At 31.0% G+C, this 27,176-nt stretch overlaps 2 protein-coding genes across 2 annotated transcripts; one reads left to right on the top strand and one right to left on the bottom strand.

Moving 5' to 3' along the window:
* Positions 1-474: 474 nt before the first annotated feature.
* On the bottom strand, positions 475-12,615 carry LOC134718684 (uncharacterized protein C6orf62 homolog). Its single transcript, XM_063581346.1, has 7 exons — positions 11,747-12,615; positions 10,753-10,842; positions 9,775-9,864; positions 7,963-8,085; positions 5,931-6,065; positions 5,382-5,441; positions 475-3,814 (listed from the first exon to the last, which is right to left on the bottom strand). The coding sequence occupies exons 1-7, from the start codon at positions 11,873-11,875 to the stop codon at positions 3,749-3,751; spliced, it is 693 nt and encodes a 230-aa protein (XP_063437416.1). The 5' UTR covers positions 11,876-12,615; the 3' UTR covers positions 475-3,748.
* A 41-nt stretch (positions 12,616-12,656) lies between these two features.
* Positions 12,657-22,140, top strand: LOC134718675 (metalloendopeptidase OMA1, mitochondrial-like). Its single transcript, XM_063581334.1, has 9 exons — positions 12,657-13,099; positions 14,754-14,982; positions 15,681-15,857; positions 16,215-16,322; positions 17,641-17,769; positions 18,612-18,686; positions 19,659-19,805; positions 20,271-20,884; positions 21,471-22,140. Exons 1-8 carry the CDS (start codon positions 12,795-12,797, stop codon positions 20,715-20,717), a joined length of 1,617 nt encoding a protein of 538 aa, XP_063437404.1. The 5' UTR covers positions 12,657-12,794; the 3' UTR covers positions 20,718-20,884; positions 21,471-22,140.
* Positions 22,141-27,176: the final 5,036 nt, after the last annotated feature.

The raw sequence follows: 27,176 nt of genomic DNA, 5'->3' as shown, positions 1-27,176 counted from the left end.
CGCTGAGCAATGAAACAGGAAATTGATTTCAGGGTCATAGAATATAAAGCTTTAAAATAGTTTGTAAATGCAGCTGGATCACTATCCCTTTGTAGAGCCTTCTGCAACAACACTTTCAAGAAGGATTGTTGTTTGACAGAGAGATAATCTCAAAATTCTGCACATTTCTACCTGCTACAAAACTTCTATTTTAACCCTATGTTCTATATCTACCGGTAGATATGCTAGCCATAGTAGGATAATTGGGCCCATTTTAACTAACCCAATGATGTTTGTGACCAAGTTTGGTTTCAATTGGCACAGCTTCAGAGAATATTTTTAAAAAGATAACAAACAATGACAAACAAAAGACACCAAGTGATGAGAGAAGATCAATTTAAAACCTTTTGGGTTGGGTGAAGTACACATAATGTGGAATTGTTTGCATCTCAGACAGTAACTGTTGTAGTTTTGAGAAATGAGAAACACAAAATATAAGTTTAGTAATATAATTTATTAATTTACTGTCTCTTTAAGGAATGTCAACATTCTGGCAGATGAAACAGTAGCTTACTTGCCTTCAATCTGAAAATGCAGATGTAAATTTGTTTCTACTAATGAATATTGTTATATAAAATGATCAAATCATGACATCCTGTAAACAGCATAACAAGTCTATGACTGGCTTTTCCAAACCTTATATGATGAGAAATGAAATTCATGTACTGCACTATTATTTCATACTATAGTAAATACCAAAATCTATTAAAACTACATGTTGGCACCAGGATAAGTTCATATTTTTGTGATATAGAGAACAAACTTCACTTAGAATAAAATGTTCACTGCTTTCATTTCTAAATTACTTTATAAGATCATATGGCAGTGTTTATGAATGTATCCTATTTTATGTATACTCTTTAATCTTCATTTTTTTAGTCATTTTAAAGTTAAGAAATGTTATTTTGTAAAATTCAACTTGAAGAATCTTTAGAAGCTTAGATTATTATCTTAACACAAGATGTAAAGTCCCACAACTCTGGAACTTTTGATCTGAAAATAATCATAAGTGAAAATATTCTTGCTTCTATAAAATTCCATTGATATTTTTTTTATTAGTGATTGTTTGGAGCATGTTAAGAGTCAGCCATGGTTGGTTAAAGTTCAGTATTTTTTAAAGACCAATCTGAGAATAATCAAATTAAAAAGGTTGTTGATCTTCTGGGAAGTTTAAATTTTAGTATACATTAATACATACCTCACTAAGTTATAACAATCAGAAGTGTCAAGTAGCATTGATTTTATATGTATTAAATGTCCCTCTTAAATTGGTGTGAAGTATAATAAAACTGTGATTTGTAAAAAAAAACCAACATTGCATATGACTTTAAATGTCACCAAAAGTCTAAATCATATACATTGCTAATGCAATTCCCCCAAGACTTGATAAAAGTTAAAAACAAGTAGAAATGAAGAAAAAGATAACAAAAGTTAAGGTTTTCTATTTAAATTATGAAACAAATAATGTTTTTTAACATTTGTTTTCATTTAACGTTAATTGCTGAAATGCAAAAATACCAGTTCAGCTGCTTTTAAAAATTTTAAGGTTAGAATTTACATGTTCATGACTCAAAAGATGTAACCTCGCATGGTACTATATGGAATGTTAGACATTATCTAACATTCACAAATTCACAATAAGTACTAAAATTTCAAATCACAAGTTTTTACTGAATATATGTGGTTTATAAATCCACACCAAAACCCTACTTTTGTGAAAATATTATAGAGATAATGTATAAGATATAAGATATGTAGCTGCAGACATAACTTATTTCTGCCCTATTCAAAAATGAAAATCACAATTACTGTGCTGCCAAAGATTATATATCAACATATAAATATCAGCAAAAATAAAAATAAAAAACAAAATCAACAAATGATAAAAACAACTCTTTCATACTGAACAGTAGTTAAAGTATCTAGAATGACTCCCCAACACAACTCTGTCATACTGTACAGTAGTTTGTATCTAGAAAGACTCCCCAACACAACTCTGTCATACTGTACAGTAGTTTGTATCTAGAATGACTCCTCAACTTTCCTCATTCAAGCACATTGATATCTTAAAATCAATTGTAAATATTCATAGAATTTTTTTGTTGAAACTTAAGTTGCTGAAAATTGTGTAAAAAATTCTGATCTTCAGTATTAAAAGAAGCAATTCTTAAAAAAACCAAAGAAAGTCCAAAAAATGAATCAATTTGCATGGCTCATTTCTGTGAAGGAATCATACTTTACTACAATTCTAAATAAAGGAAATATATGCACTTAACAATATCAGTGCTTAATTTCTTCCCTCCCCATTTAACATAAATATCGCACAATAAAATCATATTTTTCAGAAAGAAAAAAAATTCTATTGATGACAATAGAAAAACATCTTGCTTGAATAGTATGTCAGGAGACCACCAATTTCACTACTGAATATACAAACAAATAAAACAAATAAAATACATACATACACACTAAATACACACATGCACACTAACCTTTTTCAACCAAACCATACTCATGACACAAAATTCAATTTACACACTTAACATAGAACTAAGATAGGATAACTTTGAAACAATTACTAGCACACACCCTCATTCTATAACTTTCATGACAAAATTGATAAACTTTAAAGAAACCTTTTAGAATTTATTTCTGGAAAATAAAATGAAAAAAAGTCTAAATGGTATGAAAATTATTATAAATTTTCTGGTTCACCATCTGGATTTAAACAAATCACTACCACCTACACAGGGAAAATACCTAAAACCAATATCTGCACCTTCACTGCTCCCTGAGTTGTGAGCAACATTTGGAGTTCAATTTCAAATTTATTGAAATTCATTTAAATAAATGTTTCTTTTTAATTAAAGATGCTAAAGTATTAACCTGATATAAACTGAACAAGGATAACTTTAAATGCTTTTCTTTGTAACATCTCAGTACCTGACACACAAAAGATTCTATTTCTGTTCATATATATGTCATATTTCAAGTTAGCATTTCAAAATGCAGAACACTTATTTGAATGTAAGAAGTAACTGGCAGCTATTTTCTGACACCATTTAAACCTTCCCTTACAGTTGAATCTGAGTGGTAAGAAGAGTTATTGATAAAATAGTGGAAAAATTTGCCTCTGATCTCATTATACATGAATTTTTCTGTACAAATGTTTTGAATAAATGTAATAAGCTTAACAGTAACTTATAATTGTTTGTTTATAGGTTATTATTATTCATATTTGTCTGTATTATACTGTCTTAATTATGTTTTTATTAGGAAAATTAAAATGAGAGTGAGGACTCCAAAATTGTGTCACCTATTGAATTACTTTTATAATGAATAAAAGCTAAACATTTATTCTCCAAAATGTGTAGTGACAAACAAAATAATGTAGCTTTTATTAGTCCATCCTAGTTGATTGGTATTTTAGAAATTATACTTTGTACACTTAAATGCCATCTTTGTGATTGTCCTTCAGACAAAATCATCTTGGGTCCAAAGTAAACGTGAAATGAAATGTCTGCTTTATTTAATATATGTAAAAAGCTTTTTATATGAGCCATGTATGAATGAAATGTCCATAAAAATAATTTTGCACTGGCTAATCAAAAGATTACATTGCCATTAACATAGTTATTTCCAATATCATCATATTGACTTTGTAACAGTTATATGACACAGAACATCCCTGATTTATGTATGCTTTGGTTTAATCTGGAATATGTTGTGAGAGAATTTCTTCCACCGTACCAGGTCCCCATGATGTCAGCTGATCCTGCAAATAAAAAATATCAAACTTTACTGATGATTGTCTGAAATTGTGTTTATAGTGGAATCTTTTATTTTCATGGATACAAATTTTTGAAGATTAAGGAAACATATTTTCTTGGATATTTGAATTGTTGGTTTAGCAAAAGTTTGTTCATGAGGGTATAGATAATTCATCATGTTTTCTTCCTCTTGACTTATTCTACTTTTTAAGAGTGCTGCAAAAGAATTTCTTGCAACAGCTTTAAACAATAATGTGTCCTCAGTACACGAATGCCCCACTCGCATGATCATTTTCTATGTTCAGTGGACCGTGAAATTGGGGTAAAATCTCTAAATTGGCATTAAAATTAGAAAGATCATATCATAGGCAACATGTGTACTAAGTTTGAAGACGATTGAACTTCAACTTCATCAAAAACTAACTTGACCAAAAACTTCAACCTGAGGCGAGACAGACCGATGAACGGACGGACAGACGGACAAACGGAGGCACAGACCAGAAAACATAATGCCCCTCTACTATCATAGGTGGGGCATAAAAATCCTTAAGGTGGTATGGGTGTCCAAAATAAAAATGATAGAATTTGTTCATACTTTGCCAAAACGTAGTATCTATTGATATATGTTGAAAAAAATAATAAAAATGATAGGTCACCGTGCATTTTGTCAAGCTACAGGATGTGACAAAATGACACATTTTGTATGAATTATACAGGAAAAAACACCATTTTATGATTAGAAACTAAACAAAATGATAGAATTGTTAAGGAAAAGATAGCTTTCAGACAATGCTTTGAGAATATCAAAAGAAAAGATAGGGTCACCATACGTTTTTTCCCGGCTAAAATACAAAATACGAAAATTTTATGTAGAATCCTTCAGAAAATGCACTGTTATAGAGTTACCTCCCCTTGAAATGCCAATTTAATTTTTTTTTTAAACAACCAAAACTAATCAATATTTGCAAAAATATTAATATTTGTAAGTTATATTCTTATAAATTGGTTCTTTTAAATGAAAATTCACATTCACTATCTGCATCACATTTTGCTAGCTTGATAGAAAATATGGACCTTTGGATCTCTGTTTTTACAATCCAAGATGGAGGAAGATTCCAATACCACCTTAAGTGGCCTGTTGTTAGTTAAATACTGCCATATCCAGAGCAGTACCATCTTTTTAAGTGACAGATTTCCTGTTAAATCATAGTTTAGCATATATAATATTGAGTTTGTTTTCATCCTGTATATACATTTGTAGATATAGGAAGATGTGGTGCGAGTGCCAATGAGACAACTCTCCATCCAAGTCACAATTTATAACAGTAAACTATTATAGGTCAATGACAATGTAGTCTTAACCCTGAGCCTTGGCTCACACAGAACAGCAAGCTATAAAGGGCCATAAAATAACTAGTGTAAAACCATTCAAACAAGAAAAACAACCATATAATCTATTAAAAAAACAAGAAACACTTATGAACCAAATAAACAAACCACAACTACTGAACATCAGATTATGTATGAAATGTAATGCAAACAATTTTCCCCAAATGAGAATATAATTCTTACCTGTGGCAAGTAAAGACATATACTTGACAGCTTGAACACAATCACCTTGTTTTTACTTGTCTGAAAAATTCAATAGTCATTTTAAGATTAAGAACCATGTGATCAAAATTCAAGGATCCAACAACTGAATATTTGGAGTCAAGACTGATTCTAAATAAAGTTGAAACAAAATGTCCTCATTTAGGTGTAATACCACCAAATCGTAGTATGTCACATATAGTGGGATACGAAAAAAGGGTAGAAAAAAATATTCCTTGAGTTTGGCAGTTGTAGGAAATTAGTTGTACATTTGATTGCAATAAAAAAATTCTAAGTCATAAACATATACCTTTGTTGTTTTGAAGCACACTATTTTTTTTATTTCATGTTGGTCAGAGAAACATAATTGTGTTCTAAAAATTATTATTGGAGGATTTTTATTGTGAAAGAATTAAAATGGTTCCACCTTGTCCACTTTTTTTTGGCTTTTGAATCATACCATAAATGATATTTTACTCGTTTTCAATTAATAGGGGTCAAATTGATACCTTAGTGGCAAGAAATATTTACCTGTAATTGATTTTTGTCTATAAATAAAAACATAGATTGTGCTGGGTTGTTGATAATCATTCCAGATTTTTCCTTTCTGGTTAGCAGCCGCATTAATTGTTTTTCATAGTCACCACGTAGAAAATTAAATTCTGCCTGAAAAAATAGTCACAGCAAATTTTAAAAGGTGTGAGCTTTTTAAATGATTGTAATCAATATATCAAATTTAATAAGTAAATAAGCCTGAGTTTTAGAATTGCTTTTATAAATAAAAGTCTGCCTGAAAAAACATTCTTTGACAATGACTTGTACATGTATCTTAATACAGTAGACTCCACCTAATCGGATATCGGCTAAACGAATATGTCGGCTATTGTAATATTATTTCAAAACACCGAACCATTCCCTATACATTTTAGTCAAAATACATCGGATAATCGAATATCGGTTATTAGAATATATCGGCTAATTGGATAGGAATATTCATGAAAAATGTGTGAAACCATGTACAATCGAATATTTTGAAATAATTTCATATTTTTCTTGACAGGAAATGAAGCCGGAAGTTGCGCCATTACGAAGTTTAAGAAAATTTCAGTACAGAAATGTTTCAATTTATTAATAAAACGATCTTTTATAGTCAAATAAAACATGTTTCTTTTTGTTGTCTTGTTTATTTTATGAATCTGATATTATATTTTGCCTAAGATGTGTTTGTTATGTGTTTATCAAAATGTGATCGTTATCATTTACTTCAAAAACAAGGACACGACAGAAATAATAAACTGTGCATGATGTTCATCAATAATTATTAAATATGAATGAAAAGTACCTCTTTCTCAACAATTTATTAAAATATATATAAAAGTCCCGTGTTAAAATAAGGAATCGTGTGTCAATAGCATATCCCAGGTGAAATAGAATAAAGGTATTTACACTTTTGGTATTAAGCTGAATCTTGCCTCCAAATGACCTTACATCACCTCCAAATAACCTTTTGACGTCAAGCAACAATCACTTTTTAGTTGTGACGTCATATGTTTTGAATTATGAAGTCAAAGTTTACGGGAACCTGTGTGATGTTATGTAATGGCGGACAAATTTGCATACAAGTGTAAATACGTCTATTATGTAACTTGTACACATGTACGCCATTTTCCTAATTTACATAATATTCAGCCTTTTATTTTGAACCACGGCAGATAAGATAGAAAAGTAAATTAATTTTCCTCATCTTGATGTCCAATTTTATAATCATAAAAGTAGTTGTATTACTTGAAATGGAAATGTGTTTCATAAATAAAAAACTGTAGAAAATTAGATCCGAGTTCGATCACCTTCTTAAGCTATTAATAGATTTACCTGTGGCCTACTTCTGAGAGTTCATAGTTATTTTTAGCTTTTACCTGTTTTAACACACAATTGAAACAAATCACGCAAAAACAACAAGTCTCATTATTTAAGAGGTACATATTTTATTCAGATAATCAACACATAATTAAAAAATTAACAGACTGACAGTTAAACAAAATACATTGTAATCAACTGATCGATCTATTACTCAATCAACCGATTTATCCGAACTTGTACCTGAAAAAAACATTGAGATTAGTTACAAATTTTCATTAATAAAGCAGCTATAATAGCTATTGGTATCTTAGGGTTGTGTCTGTCAATTTAAAAAAACAAACTTGGAGGAATATACGTTCATCGGCTAATTGAATATATCGGACAATCGGATATTTTTAGCTGACATTTTGGGTATCCGATTGGCCGGAGTCTACTGTAGTTGTAAATTTCTATATCATCTGGTCTCCTGTGGAGGACTGTCCAATTGGAATATATATACCTCATCTTCTAATCTTAATTTTTAGTATTAAAAGTTAAACCTATGTAAGTTTATAAACCATGCATTTTTAGTAATACTGAATAGAAATATAATATTGAACGGCATACTGGAGCTTGTATTGTCAACCTAATCAACACCCTGTGCCAAGAGGGTAATCAATGTTCTTTTTGAAACATTAACTTAAAATTTATAAAAGAAAAATACCTGAATAGGTTTAAATGGTGTGTCCTCTCCTTTCCATCTTGAGAATAAGATACATTCAATTTTTTCTATATCATTTCTCGGCCACAAAAAGAAGTCTATTTCTGTTGTACATCCAAGTACATCCTGCAATATATTTTGAAATTGCCCATACATTTCAATAAGGGTGTAAGACTTATAAATTACACTTATCAGGTAAAAAATGAAAAGTTTTTCAAATACACTCTACTCTTTGATTTGTAATTAATATGCCAGGTTACCACAGTCTAATAGAAATTGCAACCTGTTAAGTTTGGATTTCATAAAATATGTTTTATTAATAGCACAGCAATAATATGTTGCTTTTTTCCATTTCGATAGTCATGAATCACAACTAAAATCAGCATTTTCTCTTAGGTACTTATTCGAATTTATTTAAAGACAATTTCTGATAAAGATACAAATCTTTTGTTGTTTGTAGATAGAAAACATTTTCTTTTTATTTCAGAATGAATGCTTCGCTGAGCATAGCCTGATATGACAACAGAGGTCGAAACCCTGAACAGTTGGGGTCAAGTTTGGACACAATATTTAAGCTTGATACTGTCTGAATTTGGATTGTGATCAATTTTTTTACATAATATAGGTTTCTGATACAATATAAATGTGGTCAAAGATCTTATAAATACATTGCGCAATACTTTGCAATTGAAGATTTCTTCTTGAAAGTTAAAAAAAATAAATTTTAATTTGAATCCCTGAAAAAAATTGGGCAAAAAATACCCCTCCCCCAAATTTTTAGAAACCAAAACTCAATTCAAGCCAATTGTCTGTAGTATGAAACCTTGAAGTACAATTTCAGAGCAATCCATACACTTTAACACAAGTTATTGTCTGGAAACTTGAAAAATGCTTGTTTTTTGTCCTTTTTTGGTCACTAATTTCTCCATCATTAGGGCAATTAACCCTAAACCCAATCCCAGCTTTCCTTTGTTATATGGAACCTTGTGGTACAATTTCAGAGAGATCCGTACACTTACACACAAGTTATTGTCTGGAAACTAGAAAAATGCTTGGTTTTTTTTTCCTTTTTGGCCCTTAATTCCTTAACTGTTGGCCCTGCAACCCCTAAAATGAATCTGAACTTTCTACTTGTGGTATTAAACATTGTGGTACAATTTCATAGCAATCACTTATGCACAAGTTATTATCCTGAAACAAGAAAAAATGCTTGTTTTGGGTGCCTTATTCCTTAACAGTTGGGACCATCATCCCTAAATCACTCCCAACCTTCCTTTTGTGGAATTGAACCTTCATAAAAAATTTCATAGAGATCCAATCACTTAAACTAAACTTAATTGTCTGGAAACCAATGTGTCTTCAGATGACCATGAAGCAAACAACGAGATCATAGCATTTTAAGATCCCAAATTTTGTTTTGCCGTCGTATAAAAACTAGTGCTTTCACCTTTTGAAGATTCTAGAACAATTACGGGACTAATCAAGATTTTGGTAACTTTATAAATGGAAACATCGCAGTTGAGGAGACTTTAAATTTATGTAAATGTTTATAAACTTCTTTAACTCTTGCATTAAGCATTCAAGATCAGCTTTGGTAATTGTTATACATATGTATTTTGTTGAATAATGTTTCATTTCCTATCAGTGTATTTCACATCCTCTGCTGCAGTTGAAAATGGAAAAATTTTGAGTTAATGTGTCGACTCAATGATATTTGCCTGAATTGCAAATGTGTTTTTTTTTGTTTTTTTTTCTTGTGGTTTTACACCCTTTCATTCAAATTCACATTTTTCTATGCATAAAGATTAATCTTACCCTTCTCATTGACTGCCACCTTGGGGCATGAAGTTGAACCACATCTTTTTCAAGTAATTCTTTTGAGCTTTCTAAAGAGTATGCTTCCTCCTACAAATACAACCAGGTGTGAATAAAACATAACAATGTTTTAACAAAAACTCAAAAATAATGTAAGTACAGCATTCAAAGTAGTACAAAAAAATGTAAGTACTAATTATCATGTCATTTTCTTCTGACATATTATATACAATTCATTTTGTAAGATATCAATAAAAAGAAATGTTTTTGCTATGTCAGCTTAAAAAGCTAATGTGGGCAAGTTGATAAGCCTTATTTTCACTGGTCATACTAATTTCAAATATGAAAACTTAAGCATGTTTAGATCAGCATAATAAACAAGCAAGGACATTTGTTACACTGGCCTTGACGCATAATATGAAAGAGTTCATAATACATGTAATAGGCAATGCAAATGTGGTAATTTGAAACCTGAAAATGCATACATATATCAGTCGGTATTTCCTGTCTTTGCATAAATTTTACAAGATTTTGAAGATTACCTGCATGACCTGGATAGTCAAATACAGCTAACACATCAATATCATGAACATAGTCTACTAGCTCTAGCTGACTTTGCATGAAAAGACTGACACATGCAGGTCAGTATAGTATATATATACTAGCTGACTTTTTGCATAAATGTACATTAGATAAAAATGTTATAGTGTACATGTATAACTTATTCATGAAAACATACACATGCAAAACTGTACCTTAACCAGATAACATACATGTATTAACAAAAAAACAGTTAGAAAATAGAAACAATTTTTGGATGTACAGATGTACAGACAGACAAAGGTAAACCTTAAATTAAAAAAAACACTTAATTTGGATACTTTTCATATTTTTATACAATGTCATGCATGTATATACATGGACACAACAAATAAAACCAAAGAACAGTAGACACTGTTATATATTTTGTAAGAATACCTTTACTCCTTTCATAATACTGTCTTCATAGTTGTTTGTCATAACTGGTATAACTTCTGCTACCTCAAATATTGCACCATTCTTCTTTTGCTAAAAATAGAAACCAAACAAATTTTGCATGATTTCATCATTCATACTCCACAATTTATCATACATTTAAACTATGTTTGTATGAATAAACTTATACATATACTTTTTTTGCTGTGCATATTGATTTTGGATCATTGGTGGATACCCCATATCATTTGTTATTCTATTACACATTTCATATGTTAATGCTAACACTATGTTGCACATTGAGTGAACTTTTCAATGAAGAAGAGTGAAACATGCCGTACATTTGTAAATGAATGGAACAGTCTACAACATAAATATATATAAGTGGTCACGATTTGGAAATGGACAGATCTGGGCCAAATCAGAAAATGAAGACTACCTAAGGAAAATTTCACTTGCTACAAGAAATTGGAATTCTTCAGATGATGTTGGATACATTTTTTGGATAAAAACATTTGTAAAATACATGTAACAGAATAGAAACGAAATAAAATAGTAATTTTTCAATTAGTAAAGGGTAAAACTTTAGAATGGTAAAAAGTGACGCCATCAAAATTCAAACTTGATCTGTGCTTCTTCATGTTTGTCATGTTTGTGGTAATATAATAAGCATATATATAAGTTTCATATCATTTATTCAGGCAAACTAAAGTTTGACACCAGAAACAACATTTCAGCATTTTATTTTATAAAGGGGCATAACTCTGGAACAGTTAAAGTGATGCCACCAACATTCAAACTTCATCCAAGTTGTGTGTTACCAAGCATTGTGTAGAATTTTCATTTCATTTGGTTGAGACAAACTAAAGTCAGAGAGCGGAAAACAACTTTGGGACATATAGATATATGTGCATGTTCATACAGACAAGGGAAATCTTAATGCCCCCTCCGCTACGACAGGTGCATAAAACGATGATTGTTTATTGTTTACATTTACCTTATCTTTAAAATGGAAAATAATATACATCTTGAATTCAAAGTGGTCTGCTAAAGATTCACGTTTCTTCCTCAACTGATGCCTCAAGCGAGACAATGCTGCAGATTTCCTTACTAAAGGATCTCCCATTGCTGTTGGTTATGCTTGTCCAGTTCAATTTTGGATTTCAAATACCAATTACATCTACATGTAGAATTCAATTTATGCTGGCTATTCTCAATTTAATTAAGTCTATGAAATCCATTGATATTTGCAATGCTAAAACATTTTTTTTTCAAATTTAAAGTGTTCTGTCTAAATTTTGCATCACTGCAATGTCAGCAAAATAATGTCATTTTTTCTGGCGAAATAAATTCTATTACAACGTATTAACTATTCAATGGATTACCAATTAGTTCAAATTAAACCCAACGGTCTTAAAGAAAGATATAGCTGTATAAGGAAGCTTTAATTTTCTTAATTGAAAATGAAAATTTAAAGTGAAATGAAAATTATATTTTCAAGGGGTTTTCCAGATGGTGTCCATATCGTTATGTGGAAACACAAAGCAGCACTGTTTTAGACGCATGTAAAGTACAATGACACAGTTTTATCAAATATTCATATCCCATTCTGGTTTCGTGACGTCGGTTACACTGAGAACGTGCCAGTTTCTATAAGACGAGTTAAAAGATCAAAACGACAAATGGCGTTTTGAACTTCCGGTTTTGGGTTTTGGTGATAGTAAGATAGATCTGTTAACCTACGAGGAAATATTTGTGTTTATCTCTTTCGTGAAGTGAATAATATGAGTCTCGTCTTTAATTTTGTTATAACAGCAATCCTTTATAACGGGATAAATTTCAAATATTTAGACAAATTCTTTCTGTATTTGTGTTATCTGTTCATGGTGTTATGTTTTGGTAATTAGTTAGCCCAATGGTTTCCAACCAGCATTATCTCCCTTGTTTCTAGTTTCACTTTCATGTTGATTTGAGGATTGCCCCTGTTTTGTTTAGAAAAGATGATGTAACACAAGATTTTTTTCAGAATTTGTCCAGTAGAAGCAATGTCTTATCTTAAGCATATACACAAATTTCAGATCCACCCATCTACACGTTCAAATACAAATAAAATAATCAACTTTTTATCTGAAAGAACTACAACAAAACCCTACAGTGTGTGTACACTTAAAACTTTTCCTGCCCCATTGATCTCAGGTACCAACAGTTTAAAGTTTCAACCACTAAAACAAGGATGCATTAACTGTTTCAAATATGGATTTCATACAAGTTCCAGAAAGCAAGCAATTGGACCACATCTATGGGTTGTGGTGAAATTGGCTATGAAGGGAGCAAGTGTTATTAGTGGCAGGTACTTGTAAACATTGTGACTAAGTGCAGTGTATAAGTCATTTTAGAGAAAGGCATTGCCTGTTGCACATGTTTGAGGCAAGATTTCAAAATAAATTACTCGAAAACTAGTCTGAGATTACTCTGACGTCCAACAGCTGTTTTGCCAGACAAGCTGGGGCCGTGGGACATTTGAAAATAAAGTGAAACGATGGGTCACTGTGAAAACTGTCTGAATATAAGAAAATAAAGTATGGCAGGTAAATGAAACTTGCATAAACGAAGAGATAAATGAAAAATTAACAAATTGATACCCGATTTATATAATTCCAAGGTTGTTAGTTGGCACCACAAGCGACTAAGCAGCGCATCTATTTTGGATGGGCAAATATCCACTTTTTGATATGGGATGAGCTCTGATGTCCCAAGGCCCCAGCTTGTCTGTCAAAACAGCAGTTGGACGTCAGAGTTATCTCTGACTTCTCTAAAACCTACAAATTTGATAATTTTAAATTTGTTTTTTTACAAAAAAAATATACTTGTGATAATTTCAAATAAAATTACTTATTAATGGTCATTTAGCCCTTCTGGTACAGTAAATTGCTGAAAAATCTCTTAAAAATGAGCCATAAATAAAGATTTTTAGGCCAAAAAATACATAGGTAAAGATAGTGGTACTAATTAGAAAAAAATATTTGTCAGACTAGAAGCTTTTAAGGTATATGACTATTGAATTTGACATCACAGCTTACAGAAATCTAGCATTCATTGATAGTAAGAGTAGGTGAAGTCAACTGTAAATGTTATATTCTATATAGACCAATTAATCATCATTTCTTGGTTTACAACAAAGAAGAACATACATGACATACATGTTTACAGGTTCTTTTTGCATAAAAATGAACAAAAGGTAACGAATTTTTAGAATAACTAATCAAAGAATTCAAATATAGTAAAATGTTCAGAGTGACAACAACACATAAATTCATGAATAAGCTATGTGCATTAAAAGTTAATTATCAGTGTTGTAGGTCACTAGTTAAATATTTTCTGATATTTTAATTTTTGGACTACATGTGTAGTTATTCTATATAAATAAGACCAAGGTTTCATGTTGAAGGACGTACCTTGATCTATAATTGTTAACTTTTTATACATTATGACTTGGATGGAGAGTTGTCTCATAGGCACTCATACCACATCTTACATATATATATAATATATATAGAAGATGTGGTATGTAAGTGCCAATGAAATTAATATATATTTCTTTTATATAAACCATATTACACATACATTTTTGTATTTCACATTTGAAATCACAGTTATTTGTTGCAACCAATGTAATAGATTTATTTGCTGCATTAAAGTAGCAGCACATGAACTTCTTTATATACAGCAAATAATTTGACATAAGTCATGGTTTATTTCAACACTTCGATAACATATATATTAATATCTGTTACTTTATCTATTCTGAAGTACAAAATGTAAGATCTGCTACTGTTTTATACTGTTTTATACATTTTTATCTATTACATGTAGTCTGTATATAAATTATTTTTATACATTTTCTATCTATCTATCTATACAAGAAAGTGATACTAGTTTGCTTTTACTCATTGTTATTTGTATTAACTTTGATTTAAGTTTATGAGTTTTTATTTATTTAACAGGGGTTTCAGACAATGGTGGAAAACCTTACCTGACCATAAAAGACTTCACTTTATTCATCTTTCTAAAAAACAGTGGAAGGAAATTTTATTAGCAATATCAGGAATATCTGTTCTTGGGAGTCTTTATTACTGGAGCCATATACAAGAGGCCCCTATAACAGGAAGGAGAAGATTCATAGCATTTACAGATAATCAGTTTCAACGTGTGATGAAGATTGAAGCTGAGCAGGTATTCTGTTTGATCATAATCAGGATTCAGACAATATTGGGAGTAATCTTTAATAGTTTTCCTAACATGTACAAAAGTTTTTGAGGGATTCAAAGCATAAGCTAAGTCATTCATCACATCTTCATTAAACTTTGTGAATTCTATGTTGATTTCTTCTGATACAAATGCAAAATGTAAATGCAGAAAGATTTAAGGGTTCAATTATATTATGTATTTCTAACTTCAATATGCAAGATGAATGAATGTTTAATATGAAAATGATATTTCAATTTTTGCTCATACTGACAGTCACATAGAATTTGTAATTGCTTCCTTGGTTTCTTCATACATTTTCCCCCTTTTGTGACAAATGCACCTCAGGCAAGGATTTCTGTCTGTCAGACAACTATAGGCATATCCCTTTATTTTAAAATTTGAAGCTTTGATCCTGCATTTTTAGACATATTTTGAGTATTTAACAGTCTGATTTAAATCTTATATTTTAGTGATATTTTGATTCAGTTTGATCAGCATAATTGATGTCATCTTTTTAATAATATTAAAAAGAAAAAAATTTGGTATGATTGCCAATGGGTCAACAATCCACCAAAAGGCACAAGTACAAGGATGTAAACAACTAACTTGTTACTACACTTTCAAAGTCTGACCATGTAATATTTTGCAAAATAATCTAAAATCTTTAGAAATTTTCATTTTAGCTTCAGGAGCAGCTAAAAGAAAAGATTCTTCCAAACAACCATCCATTGTATCCTGTTTTGTTAAAGATTGTTCAGCGATTATATGATGCTAACACAGATATTAAAGAAGTAGAGATGCAGAAGTGGACACTAGCTATTGTAGATGACCCTGATAATGTCAATGCATTTGTTTTACCAGTAGGTATTTTAAAGGAAACTTTATAACTCTAACTTATTCATTGATTGATTTTATTTGATGCAATCTGTTTTTTTTTTTTGTTAAAACTGAAGCAGAAGAACAGATCCATAAATGATTATAAAGATTGAAATATTCAGACGACTTATTGAGATTGCTTTAATTTGAAACAGTTTTTATTCTTCATGACAAGACTGTTCCAGTATTCAATGGATTAAGTGGAGCAGTTTCTCCTAGTTTGTCTTTATTACTTGGACTTTTTTCACTCTTCAGTGCACTCTCTAGTAAATAAAAATAAAATATAGATATTTTTAGAGGAAGTCATTTAAAAATTTGAACATAACTTGTTTTACTTGTAGACAGGTGATGTGTTTGTTTACACTGGATTGATTAAATTTGTGGAAACTGAAGATGAATTAGCAATTGTATTAGGACATGAAATGGCACATGCTATACTCAAACATGCAGTAAGTTTCAACTAAAAAACTAAAACACTTAAAATAAAAATAATATGTGTATTATGTTCAAATAAATGTTACTTTTTTTACATTTATAAAACTTGATATCAATCACTTCTATTGAAGAAGAAAGCTGCCTTGCCATGAGCGAACCATTAAACTTTTTAATTTCAATAGACTTAACTAATATCTGTTTAAATGTGAATTTCTTATAGAGATATTTTGTGTATAAAGCTCACTGAACAGGGGAAAACTATAGCCAGATATCCAATAATGGTGTTATAGTAAGCTTTTCAGAATATAGCTACAAAATTAATATTTTGTGTACATCAATTCAAATATCTGTATACTGAAAATAAGGTCATTTAATATTGCAATAAACCCATCTATAATAGTATGTTTTTTACAGAAAAAAATACATTTTCCTTAAATGACTGAAGATTCTATGATAATTTGATTTCTGAAGAAAAGCATTTAAAATTGATTTATTTATCAAATCAAGTCAAGATAGTAAAAATTACAGCTAATACATTAATGCTAGCAAGACAAAATCTTTGTCTTGCTTGCTTGCTTTGCTTGTATCAATGTTTGTTCAAGCATGGCAATTAAGATAGGCGGGGCTTCAGCTTGTAAACATCATACTTAAATTTTATTGGACGTTATGTTTGAAGTTAAGTACAGTCACACTAAATTTTAAAACATAAATGGAAGCCAAAAAATTGTGGTTTTTTTTCTCGAAGATATGCACTTTTTTATCATACATCTTTTTTTGATACATCATCTTGCTTCATATTCTATCATTTTTATATAGCAAAGCTACAGGTTGACTTTATAACATAAAAAAAATCACATTACTAAAAGATGAAATATATGGGTCAAATGAAATACCTATCTTATGAATCACTAAATCAGAGTAGGTGTGTTCGAATAGATATTTTGCTTTTCTAAAAGTACTTGACGACAGTCTTTTCAGTTGGATGATGAAAATGCATATCTTCGAGAAAAAAACAAATACATTTTTTGGCTTCCATTTCTACGATTGCGCTTTATATTTGTCATCCTGTGATGTTTTAAAATTTAGTGTCCTTAACTTCAAACAAAACCGTCCAATAGAATTTAAGTATGATGTATACAAAGCTGAATCCCCGCCTATCTTAATTGCCATGCTTGAGCAAACATTGATACAAGCAAAGCAAGCAAGCCAAACAAAGATTTGTCTTTCTAGCATTAATGTATTAGCTGTAAAAAAAATTAAATGGTTAGACTTTTAATAATTACTTTTGCTTTAGAAATTGCTTAGAAAATAATATGAATTATGATTTTGCAGGCAGAGTCACTTAGTCAGGCCCAGTGGATAGATTATTTTGTGATATTGATCATGGCAGCTTTGTGGGCTGTAATACCATATGATGGAATTGCCTTTGTTTTCAACTGGTTTGTTCACAAAGTAACTGAGGTAAAGTCTAAGGAGTTACAGTATTGAGGAATGCATATAAAACACTATAACAAAGTTACTAAGATAAGAAAACAATGACAGTACTAGGCTTAGATATGTACATAAATAGTATTAACTGTGCTTGAGTATGTCTAAAATCAATAAGCACAACTAATATTTTGGCATTTGATATCAGTACACTGCATTTTGTGTTGTAGGTTATTTAGAAGTATTCAATAAAACATAAAATGCCAGAAAAGATATTGATGCAGGAAGTGCATTTTTGTGTATCTGCTCTTGTGCTTTCATGTCAATTTGGCCAATATATTCCTAACAGGCTATTATTTGAACTTAGAATTATTTTTAATTATGGAATTTTCATAATTTCTTGTGTTTAAATTTTTTAATAAATTCCATGTTTATTTGGTGTTGTGATGCTTTGAGTGGTTAATAACACTTTTCATATAATGTATTTTGGTTAGATAGTGTTGTGCGCGGCACAGTACATTCTAATGAAAATATACTATTTTCTTTGTAATAGAAAGTGTTGTGCGCAGCACAGAACATTTCAGTACAGAATAAGCATGGAATTTATTTAAAATTTCAATAACAAGAAATCAAGCAAATTCCATAATTAAAAATAAATCCAAGTTCAAATAATAGCCTGTTACCTGGAAAAGCTTATAAGAAATCCCTCTCATGATGTCACTGTCAATTGTGTAATCAAAGGTAATATTTTTTCATTTTGTGTACATGTGGTCATTCTGAAATAGAACAGAGTATTAAATATAAAGAAATCAGATCTTTCTAGATATATACCGGTATGCATGAAGGAAAATAAATAGTGATACTTTCTTTTTCAGTATATGTTACACTTACCACATAACAGGCTACATGAAACAGAGGCAGACAAAGTTGGTTTAGAACTAGCTGCTAAAGTATGTTATACATTATTTCACCACTTCCTAAGGATTTATTCCAGATTATTTGTGTTAGGTTTTACTCTCTTAATACTCTATTAAAAAATTTCATTTGAAATATCTCTTATACTATCTGAATACTTTAAAATTTTACTAATCCAAATATTCGAATATAATTCAACGAGTGACCCAACAACACATTAATGCATGATTGCGTTTACAATATGATTAATTATCAGGACGAAGAAAACACATTAATTGTGAAAGATTTAACTGTTCATGCTGGAAATAGATAACAGGTCACAACTAATTGTTTTTATCCTTTTTTTAAGCTTTTCTCATCAAGTGGCATTTGCTGCCCTTTGTCGTGGCCTGATGTCATCATCTGTCATCTGTTAACTTTAACAAAAATCTTCTCATCTATAGCTACTTTTTCACAATTTTTAAAGCTAAAAAATAAGTTCCTGCAAGGTTGTCCTGGCGAAATAAATCACCAAATCTAAATTGTATGAAAACAAACCTCTTAAATTAAAGTTCACATTTTGGAATATCAAAATTTGTGTATACTATTCTGTTGTCTTCAGATATCTGAAATGACGATATTCAATATTTCAATTAAGGTGGTACCCAACACTTTCACTAAAATTCATTTGGCTCTTTTAATTTTCATAAAATTTTGTCAAAGTACTTTAACAAAAATATAAAAATTAAAAAAAAAAATGAACCAAACATTTTGTCAGAAAAATTACACTGGTTATATAGCAATTTGACAAACACCAATTTTGATCATTGAGAAGCTTAATTTTCCCTTTACATCACAACGTAATTAAAATGTTTAGCTGACTTTACAGAGTTATCTCCCTGTAGTGTTAGGTACCACCTTAACTGCTATGATGTGTGGTTTTGATTTTAAGAAAATTAACGGATTCTTTTGAAAAGTAACTGTATGTTATCTTAGATTTTTTTTATGATTCATCTTATAAACTGTAGGCATGTTTTGATGTGAGATTCGGAACTGTTTTCTGGAGAAAATTTGAACTTAAGGACAAAGTTGATAATGGAAAGTTGCCAGAATGGTTATCAACTCATCCAGCCAGTGAGAAAAGAGTAGACTTCTTTGAACATTTTATTCCTGAGGTTTGTTTATTTCTTTGAAATTATTGATAGCATGACAAATGAAATAGATATAGGAAGATGTGGTGTGAGTGCCAATGAGACAACTCTCAATAGTTTATGCATAAAACAGCAGAACAAATCATAATCTGAAACGAGCATACCTTGACTGTTATTCTTTTCATATAGGGATATACTGCCTATATCATTTTTTCACACATATCTGTCCATATATATGTCTATCAGATATGCAGGAAAACTTTTGAAATGTATATCCTTGCTTGGTAAGAATCTTAATGAATGATAAATAATTATGACCCACAAAATGCAGGAAATATTTGTGTACAATAGGAGGAAAGTGTTACAGATATGCCAGCCTAGAAACAGGTTATAATTATTAAATAGATAAATACATTGTTATTATTAGCAGCATAAATAAAATTTTAAAACATAACCAATAGTATTTTAAATATGTGTTTTTTTCTGTAGTACTTAGAGATGAGAAAGCGTTGTAGATGTCCACCATTATCAGAAAAGGATCCAAGAAAATTACTTCTACCTCTTCAAGATCAGATTGATAATCTTATTACTTCTAAAAGATCTAGGGGAAACATCGAAAGATTAAAGATTGCACCTTCAAGCCGTAGTCCACTAGTCTCACAAAATCAGGCAAACAACCCATCAACAAAGAACCAACCGACTAATCAAATAATTCTTAATGACAAAGACACAACTGAAAAAGAAAACATTTTGTCAGCAGTTTCTCCTATCAGGTCTGATAAAAATGATACACAAGTAACTGATGATGTGATTGTTGAAACAGAATGTGAAAAAGGGTTTTCTTCTAAAGTTGTGCCAAATGTTCTTATATCACAGGAACTGGACAGTAAAGACAAAAATATTATTGGAAGCAAGGAAGAAGTAATTGGGCATTGATGACTAATTTATTAGGTTTATTTTAATTATTTATTTTTAGTTATTATTATGAATTTCCTTTTTTGAAGTTGGAAGATCTAATTGATCCTAATTGGTAGGTTGAAAAATTAGCACATGTCAACCTTCAGCTGTCTAATAAAGCTGTGCAGTGGTGTAGAGCTATTTCGGTGCATTACGTTTGCGCGCATTGCCATTACATTTGCGCGCAGCTTTCCACTACATTTGCGCACATTTTTTTGGCAGGTAAACTCAGGTAAACTCAGGTAAAATACAGGTAATAATGCTTATTTATCTATTCATTTGTTCAATTATTTACAAGTATCAGTACCCCTTCCTTTAGTATAAGTCTCATAAGGCAGGGGAAAAAAGAGATAAAACCGCAGATTTTTTTTTCTATATTTCAGACAAAAATCAAGTCAAAGGTGTATGCAAAATTTTAAGAAAATCCGTGACATAGCCCATTCATACATTGTAACTTGACCTTAAGCTACAACGGAGTTTTTACTTGCTTTTAGACTTCAATATGAACAGTTTATAATTTGACTGATAAACAAACTTTTTTTTAAATTAATAATTGATTAATATGAAAATACAAAAAAAATAGGTATTTATAACTTAATATAAATTTTATTTATATTTTTACCTGAGATTACCTGTAAAATAAATACGCGCAAATGTAATCAAAAGCTGCGCGCAAACGTAAAATATTTTAATCCCCAAATGCGCGCAAACGTAGTGCGCCCAGCTATTTAGGGTTTAATAGTTAATAGAATATATAGTATTTTTAATAAAACCTATCCTCTTGAAAGGTATACAAAAATATCATTGGGAGATAGACTATATAAGCTATATTTTGCTCTTTGAAATAGTTCTTCTTTTACATTTACATTTCAAGAATATAAAAGTATTATTCTAGTCCTGACAGCATTTTTGGAGAGAAATTTCTCAGGGTTAAACTGTTAACACATCACTTTGTGTCCAGATGAGTGTCTTTCAAATTCATATATCACATTTTATAGAAGAAGATGTTTTATAAATTTTATTTGAAAAAATGTACATACTTTAGCAAGGGAATTTTCATCATGGTATGTGTCTCTGTCATTGAATTTTTAGAAGAAATGTACATTGACTCTTTCAACTTATATTTACAAACTTTTTTGCTATCTATATTTTGCAATTTTTTATACATTTTTTGGCCACTATATTATAAGTTATCTAGTTCATATTCGTAGATATAGATATGTTAACACCCTGAAGTATCCAAGTACAGGATACTGAAGGGTGTTAAAATATCCATATCTACAGATATGAATGTAGATAACAAATTTATCCCCGGTCTTTGTCTAAATCTGGTGATTGTAAGAGAAATTCGACCACAAAGTTTTATGTGAAAGTAACGTTTTTTGTCGAGCCTGCAACTTTTGTTGCAGAAAGCTCGACATAGGGATAGTGATCCGGCGGCCGGGCGGCTACGGCGGCGGCGGCGGGGGCCGTGTTAGCTCACTTCTTAAAAGCTTTATATTTTAGAAGGTAGAAGACCTGGATGCTTCATACTTTGTATATAGATGCCTCATGTTACGAACTTTCCTTCAGTCACATGTCCAATGTCCTTGACCTCATTTTCCTGGTTCAGTGACTACTTGAAAAAAAAGTTAAGATTTTTTGTAATGTTAAATTCTCTCTTATTATAAGTAATTGGATAACTATATTTGGTATGTGCGTACCTTGCAAGGTCCTCATGCCTGTCATGACTTGACCTCGACCTCATTTCATGGATCAGTGAACAAGGTTAAGTTTTCGTGGTCAAGTCCATATCTCAGATACTATAAGCAATAGGTCTAGTATATTCGGTGTATGGAAGGACTGTAAGGTGTACATGTCCAACTGGCAGGTGTCATCTGACCCTGACCTCATTTTCATGGTTCAGTGGTTATAGTTAAGTTTTTGTGATTTGGTCTGTTTTTCTTATACTACATGCAATAGGTCTACTATAATTGATGTATGGAAATATTTTATGATCTTAATGTCGGTTACGCAGGTTTTATTTGACCTTGACCTCATTTTCACGGTCCATTGCTAAGTTTTAAGTGTTTGTGTTTCGGTCTGTGTTTCTTTATTTATAAGCAATAAGTCAACTATATTTGTTGTTTTGAAGAATTGTTAGCTGTACATGTCTGCCTGACATGGTTCATCTGACCTTAACCTTATTTTCATGGTTAATTGATCAATTTTTCGTTTTCTTAGTTAATGTTGAGTTTATGTGACAGTTGAAATAAAGCTTTATATTTCGGTCTATCAAGATAGTATCAAGGATTAGTAAAGAAGGCGAGACATTTCAGTGTGTGCACTCTTGTTTCATTTTTAGCTCACCTAGCCCGAAGGGCCAAGTGAGCTTTTCCCATCACTTGGAGTCCGGCGTCCGTCGTTGTCGTCCGTCGTCGTCCATCGTCGTTAGCTTTTACAAAAATCTTCTCCTCTGAAACCACAGGGCCAAATTAAACCACACTTGGCCACAATCAACATTGGGGTATCTAGTTTAAAAAATGTGTGGCGTGACCCAGTCAACCAACCAAGATGGCCGCCACGGCTAAAAATAGAACATAGGGGTAAAATGCAGTTTTTGGCTTATAACTCAAAAACCAAAGCATTTAGAGCAAATCTGACAAGGGTATAATTGTTTATCAGGTCAAGATCTATCTGCCATGAAATTTTCAGATGAATCCGACAACCCGTTGTTGGGTTGCTGCCCCTGAATTGGTAATTTTAAGGAAATTTTGCTGTTTTTGGTTATTATCTTGAAAATTATTATAGATAGAGATAAACTGTAAACAGCAATAATGTTCAGCAAAGTAAGATTTACAAACAAGTCAACATGACCGAAATGGTCAGTTGACCCCTTTAGGAGTTATTGCTCTTTATAGTCAATTTTTAACAATTTTTCGTAAATTTTAGTTATCTTTTACAAAAATCTTCTCCTCTGAAACTACTGGACCAAATTAATCCAAACTAAGCAACAATCATCTTTGGGGTATCTTGTTTAAAAAATGTGTGGCGTGACCCAGTCAACTAACCAAGATGGCCACCACAGCTAAAAATAGAACATAGGGATAAAATGCAGTTTTTGGCTTATAACTCAAAAACCAAAGCATTTAGAGCAAATCTGACAAGGGGTATAAATGTTTATCAGGTTAAGATTTATCTGCCCTGAAATTTTCAGATGAATCCGACAACCGGTTGTTGGGTTGCTGTACCTGAATTTGTAATTTTAAGGAAATTTTGCTGTTTTTGGTTATTATCTTGAATATTATTATAGATAGAGATAAACTGTAAACAGCAATAATGTTCAGCAAAGTAAGATTTACAAATAAGTCAACATGACCGAAATGGTCAATTGACCCCCTAAGGAGTTATTGTCCTTTATAATCAATTTTTAACAATTTTCATAAATTATTAACATTTCCACTGATACTACTGGGCCAAGTTCATTATCGATAAAGATAATTGTAAGCAGCAAGACTGTTTAGTAAAGTAAGATTCACAAACACATCACCATCACCAAAACACAATTTTGTCATGAATCCATCTGCTTCCTTTGTTAAATATTCACATATACCAAGGTGAGCGACACAGGCTCTTTAGAGCCTCTAGTTTAAATACCTTTTATTTAAATTTGGGATTTTGACATATTTTTAACAGGCTGTAGGGTACTACCTTTGGTAGAACCCTACAGGTAGACTTATATAAGATGTTTTTAATCTGAAGAGAGAAAGTAAAGCGGGTCGAATTTGACGCTCAAAGTTGTGAGAGTTACATCTTAGACGGTGTGACGTCAACTTGGGTCATTTTCATAGCTAGGTCAGTAGTCCCATTCATTGACAATGTGGCAGAATAGTGATCCATTTCTAAAATGAGTGCAAATAATCCACATAATAAGATAAAATTGTTAGTGTATTAAGTATCTAGTTATACAGACATCATAAATAATCTACAGAATTCGATATTTCATAAGGAACAACCATGGAACTAAGGAAAACGTGTGTGAATTTCCCCAATGTAATGGGTAGCAATGTCCGGGGACATGGGTTGGCAACACTCAGGGGCTATGGGTTTTGCAACAACGTTAACTAATCAAAATCCTAGAAATAAACTTAGCCAGGGATAATGTGTTATATTATTGGCTGAGTGTTAAAAAAGAGTCAATTAATCTAAGCACCAAGTGTGAAGATACTGTTGTACTTTTAGGAAATTAAGTTTTCTGGTATAAATTAAATTTAAAATTGTAATACATTAAATTATTTCTTTTCATTTTCTTGCTTTCGCACTCAAGAGTGAAAGGTTTTGTGGATAGAGTAAAAATTGTTAATTAGTGAATATCTGATTTAGTGGTTTCTCAAAAGTCTTCCTTCATGCCTATACAAAATTGGTACTTGGTTGAACCTTTAATGAAGTTATTTCTTCACCTATACCCACAACAATTTTCATATAGACCTTCCTGCAATTTAGTATAACCATGATAATCATGAAATTTTCATGTATATTTTATTGGTAACTATATATCTTTTAATCTACTAATCAAGGGATTCCAAATTTTAGAATCTACCTTCATATGGGCCTGCTTTACATGTGTTGTTTCTTTTAACATCTATCACTCACTCTGACAACATAATACATATGTGGGAATACCATTAGTGAGCAAAAATCATAGTTTAACTTGTTAATGACTGTAATCCGGGACAAACACAGGGTTTCAGGTTAGGGTGTCAATAGGCTAGGAATGGACCTTGGCAAAAATTTCTGACATTTATGAACATTAACAAATGGTTCTTATGTAGAGAAAATGTCAATTTAGATATATATTATGAAATTTGTTTATGTAAAGCAAATTCTTTTTAAAAATCATAATTGATTATTTTATTCTGTGATATTTGTAAAATATATATTTAAAAAGATTAATAAAAAATAACTTTAAAATGTCTTATGAGTTATGGCTAAAAAAAGGAACTGTCCTTAGTTATCGTTATTCCTACAATATGTGGGCAATAAGAAGTAACACTAGTTTAGGCATACAAGTATAATTGTAAACAGTAGCATCATCTTAGTGTACACATCATCAGTATCAGTGCTTATCTATGGGGCGCATAATAAAGACATATATATGTTCCGGACCATATGAGTATTTGGACCATACCCGTATGGTCATGACCATATGCGTATACTCATATGGTCCGACCGTACGAGTATGGTCGAACCATATGAGTATAAATCTAGTTTGGTTATTAACGGGCCGGACCATATGAGTATTTGGACCATATAGATATTTTTTCAAATTACATTATAGACGTATCAATACAAAAACTATCTAAAAAAGCCATGATGGTTACCATGATGACAATGTATTAATTTTATTATTCAAAGACTACGTAAAAATTAAATATTGATGCCCTAGTTAGTTTTCATCACTAATTACATTCTTGCATGTAGGCTTGAGGTGACAGTTACTTCCACACGGTATCATAGCTTTTTTGCATTTACTAGTCCTTGTACATGTTGTGCACGATCCTTTTCATTTACATCTTTTGTTTGCGAATGAAAAGTTAGCCTTTTTGCAGCTGCGTACAATGATACCGAGGTCTTGGACCATTCAGATATATTTACGATGTTTTAAGAGGCTCCAGATCTCAAATATCGTAACACAACTGCAATACACCATATTCACAAGACAACTTAAATAAAATATGTTACTTTCAATTGACTTCTTGTGTAACAGTTCTTTAAGAAATTTTTGGAAATATTTTTTTTTTAAGTCGACATATTGCCATTCACTCTTTATAACAAATAGGTAATGACCATAGGCAATGTGACCAAGTTTTGACAAGTAAGTAAAATTAACTATTTGAAACTTCTATTTATTTGTATCTAATCTTTTTGTTATGATTATCTAAATTAATATAAAATTACCTATATGATAGCGTCTTTTTAATGAACAGTCATACCATATGAAGAGTTGAGACGTATGTAAAGTAAACTGTAACAGAGTGTTTATTACCCGGACCATACAGGTACGGTCGGACCATATGAGTATATACCCATATGGTCATGACCATACTCGTATGGTCCAAATACTCATGGTCCGGAACATATATACCTTTACACTTAGTTTGACTTTTTGAGAATAAATCAGTGTCTGAGTGATATGAGGAATATATAATGGTTTGACATTTTCTGATGTGTTCTTGCAGAAAAATGATGTGATGTGTTGTTATTGCCAATGAGCCTGTAACCAATTGATAAAAAAAAAACAGAAAGAAAAAATGGAGTATCTTCAGATAGTGACAATGCCTTCAACAACTAGTACATATATATTCACTCTGCCTCTGTATTGTTAATTCAAAAATGCTAAAAATATTGGAAAATGAATTACAGGAAACATTATTTGGTCTAATTCAATAGATTGTATTC

Source organism: Mytilus trossulus, chromosome 1, assembly GCF_036588685.1.
Source record: "Mytilus trossulus isolate FHL-02 chromosome 1, PNRI_Mtr1.1.1.hap1, whole genome shotgun sequence".
Classification (NCBI taxonomy): Eukaryota; Metazoa; Mollusca; class Bivalvia; order Mytilida; family Mytilidae; genus Mytilus; species Mytilus trossulus.
This window is presented reverse-complemented; position numbering and strand designations above follow the sequence as displayed.

Coding starts and splice junctions, on each gene's coding strand:
- LOC134718684 (XM_063581346.1), bottom strand. CDS start 11,875: ATGGGAGATCCTTTAGTAAGGAAATCTGCAGCATTGTCTCGCTTGAGG. Junction 8,086..9,774: donor GGTGGCAGTCAATGAGAAGG/GTAAGATTAATC, acceptor AATATATTGCAG/GATGTACTTGGATGTACAAC. Junction 3,815..5,381: donor TATGTCTTTACTTGCCACAG/GTAAGAATTATA, acceptor TTTTATTTGCAG/GATCAGCTGACATCATGGGG.
- LOC134718675 (XM_063581334.1), top strand. CDS start 12,795: ATGTCTTATCTTAAGCATATACACAAATTTCAGATCCACCCATCTACA. Junction 15,858..16,214: donor TCAATGCATTTGTTTTACCA/GTAGGTATTTTA, acceptor TTTTACTTGTAG/ACAGGTGATGTGTTTGTTTA. Junction 18,687..19,658: donor GTTTAGAACTAGCTGCTAAA/GTATGTTATACA, acceptor TATAAACTGTAG/GCATGTTTTGATGTGAGATT.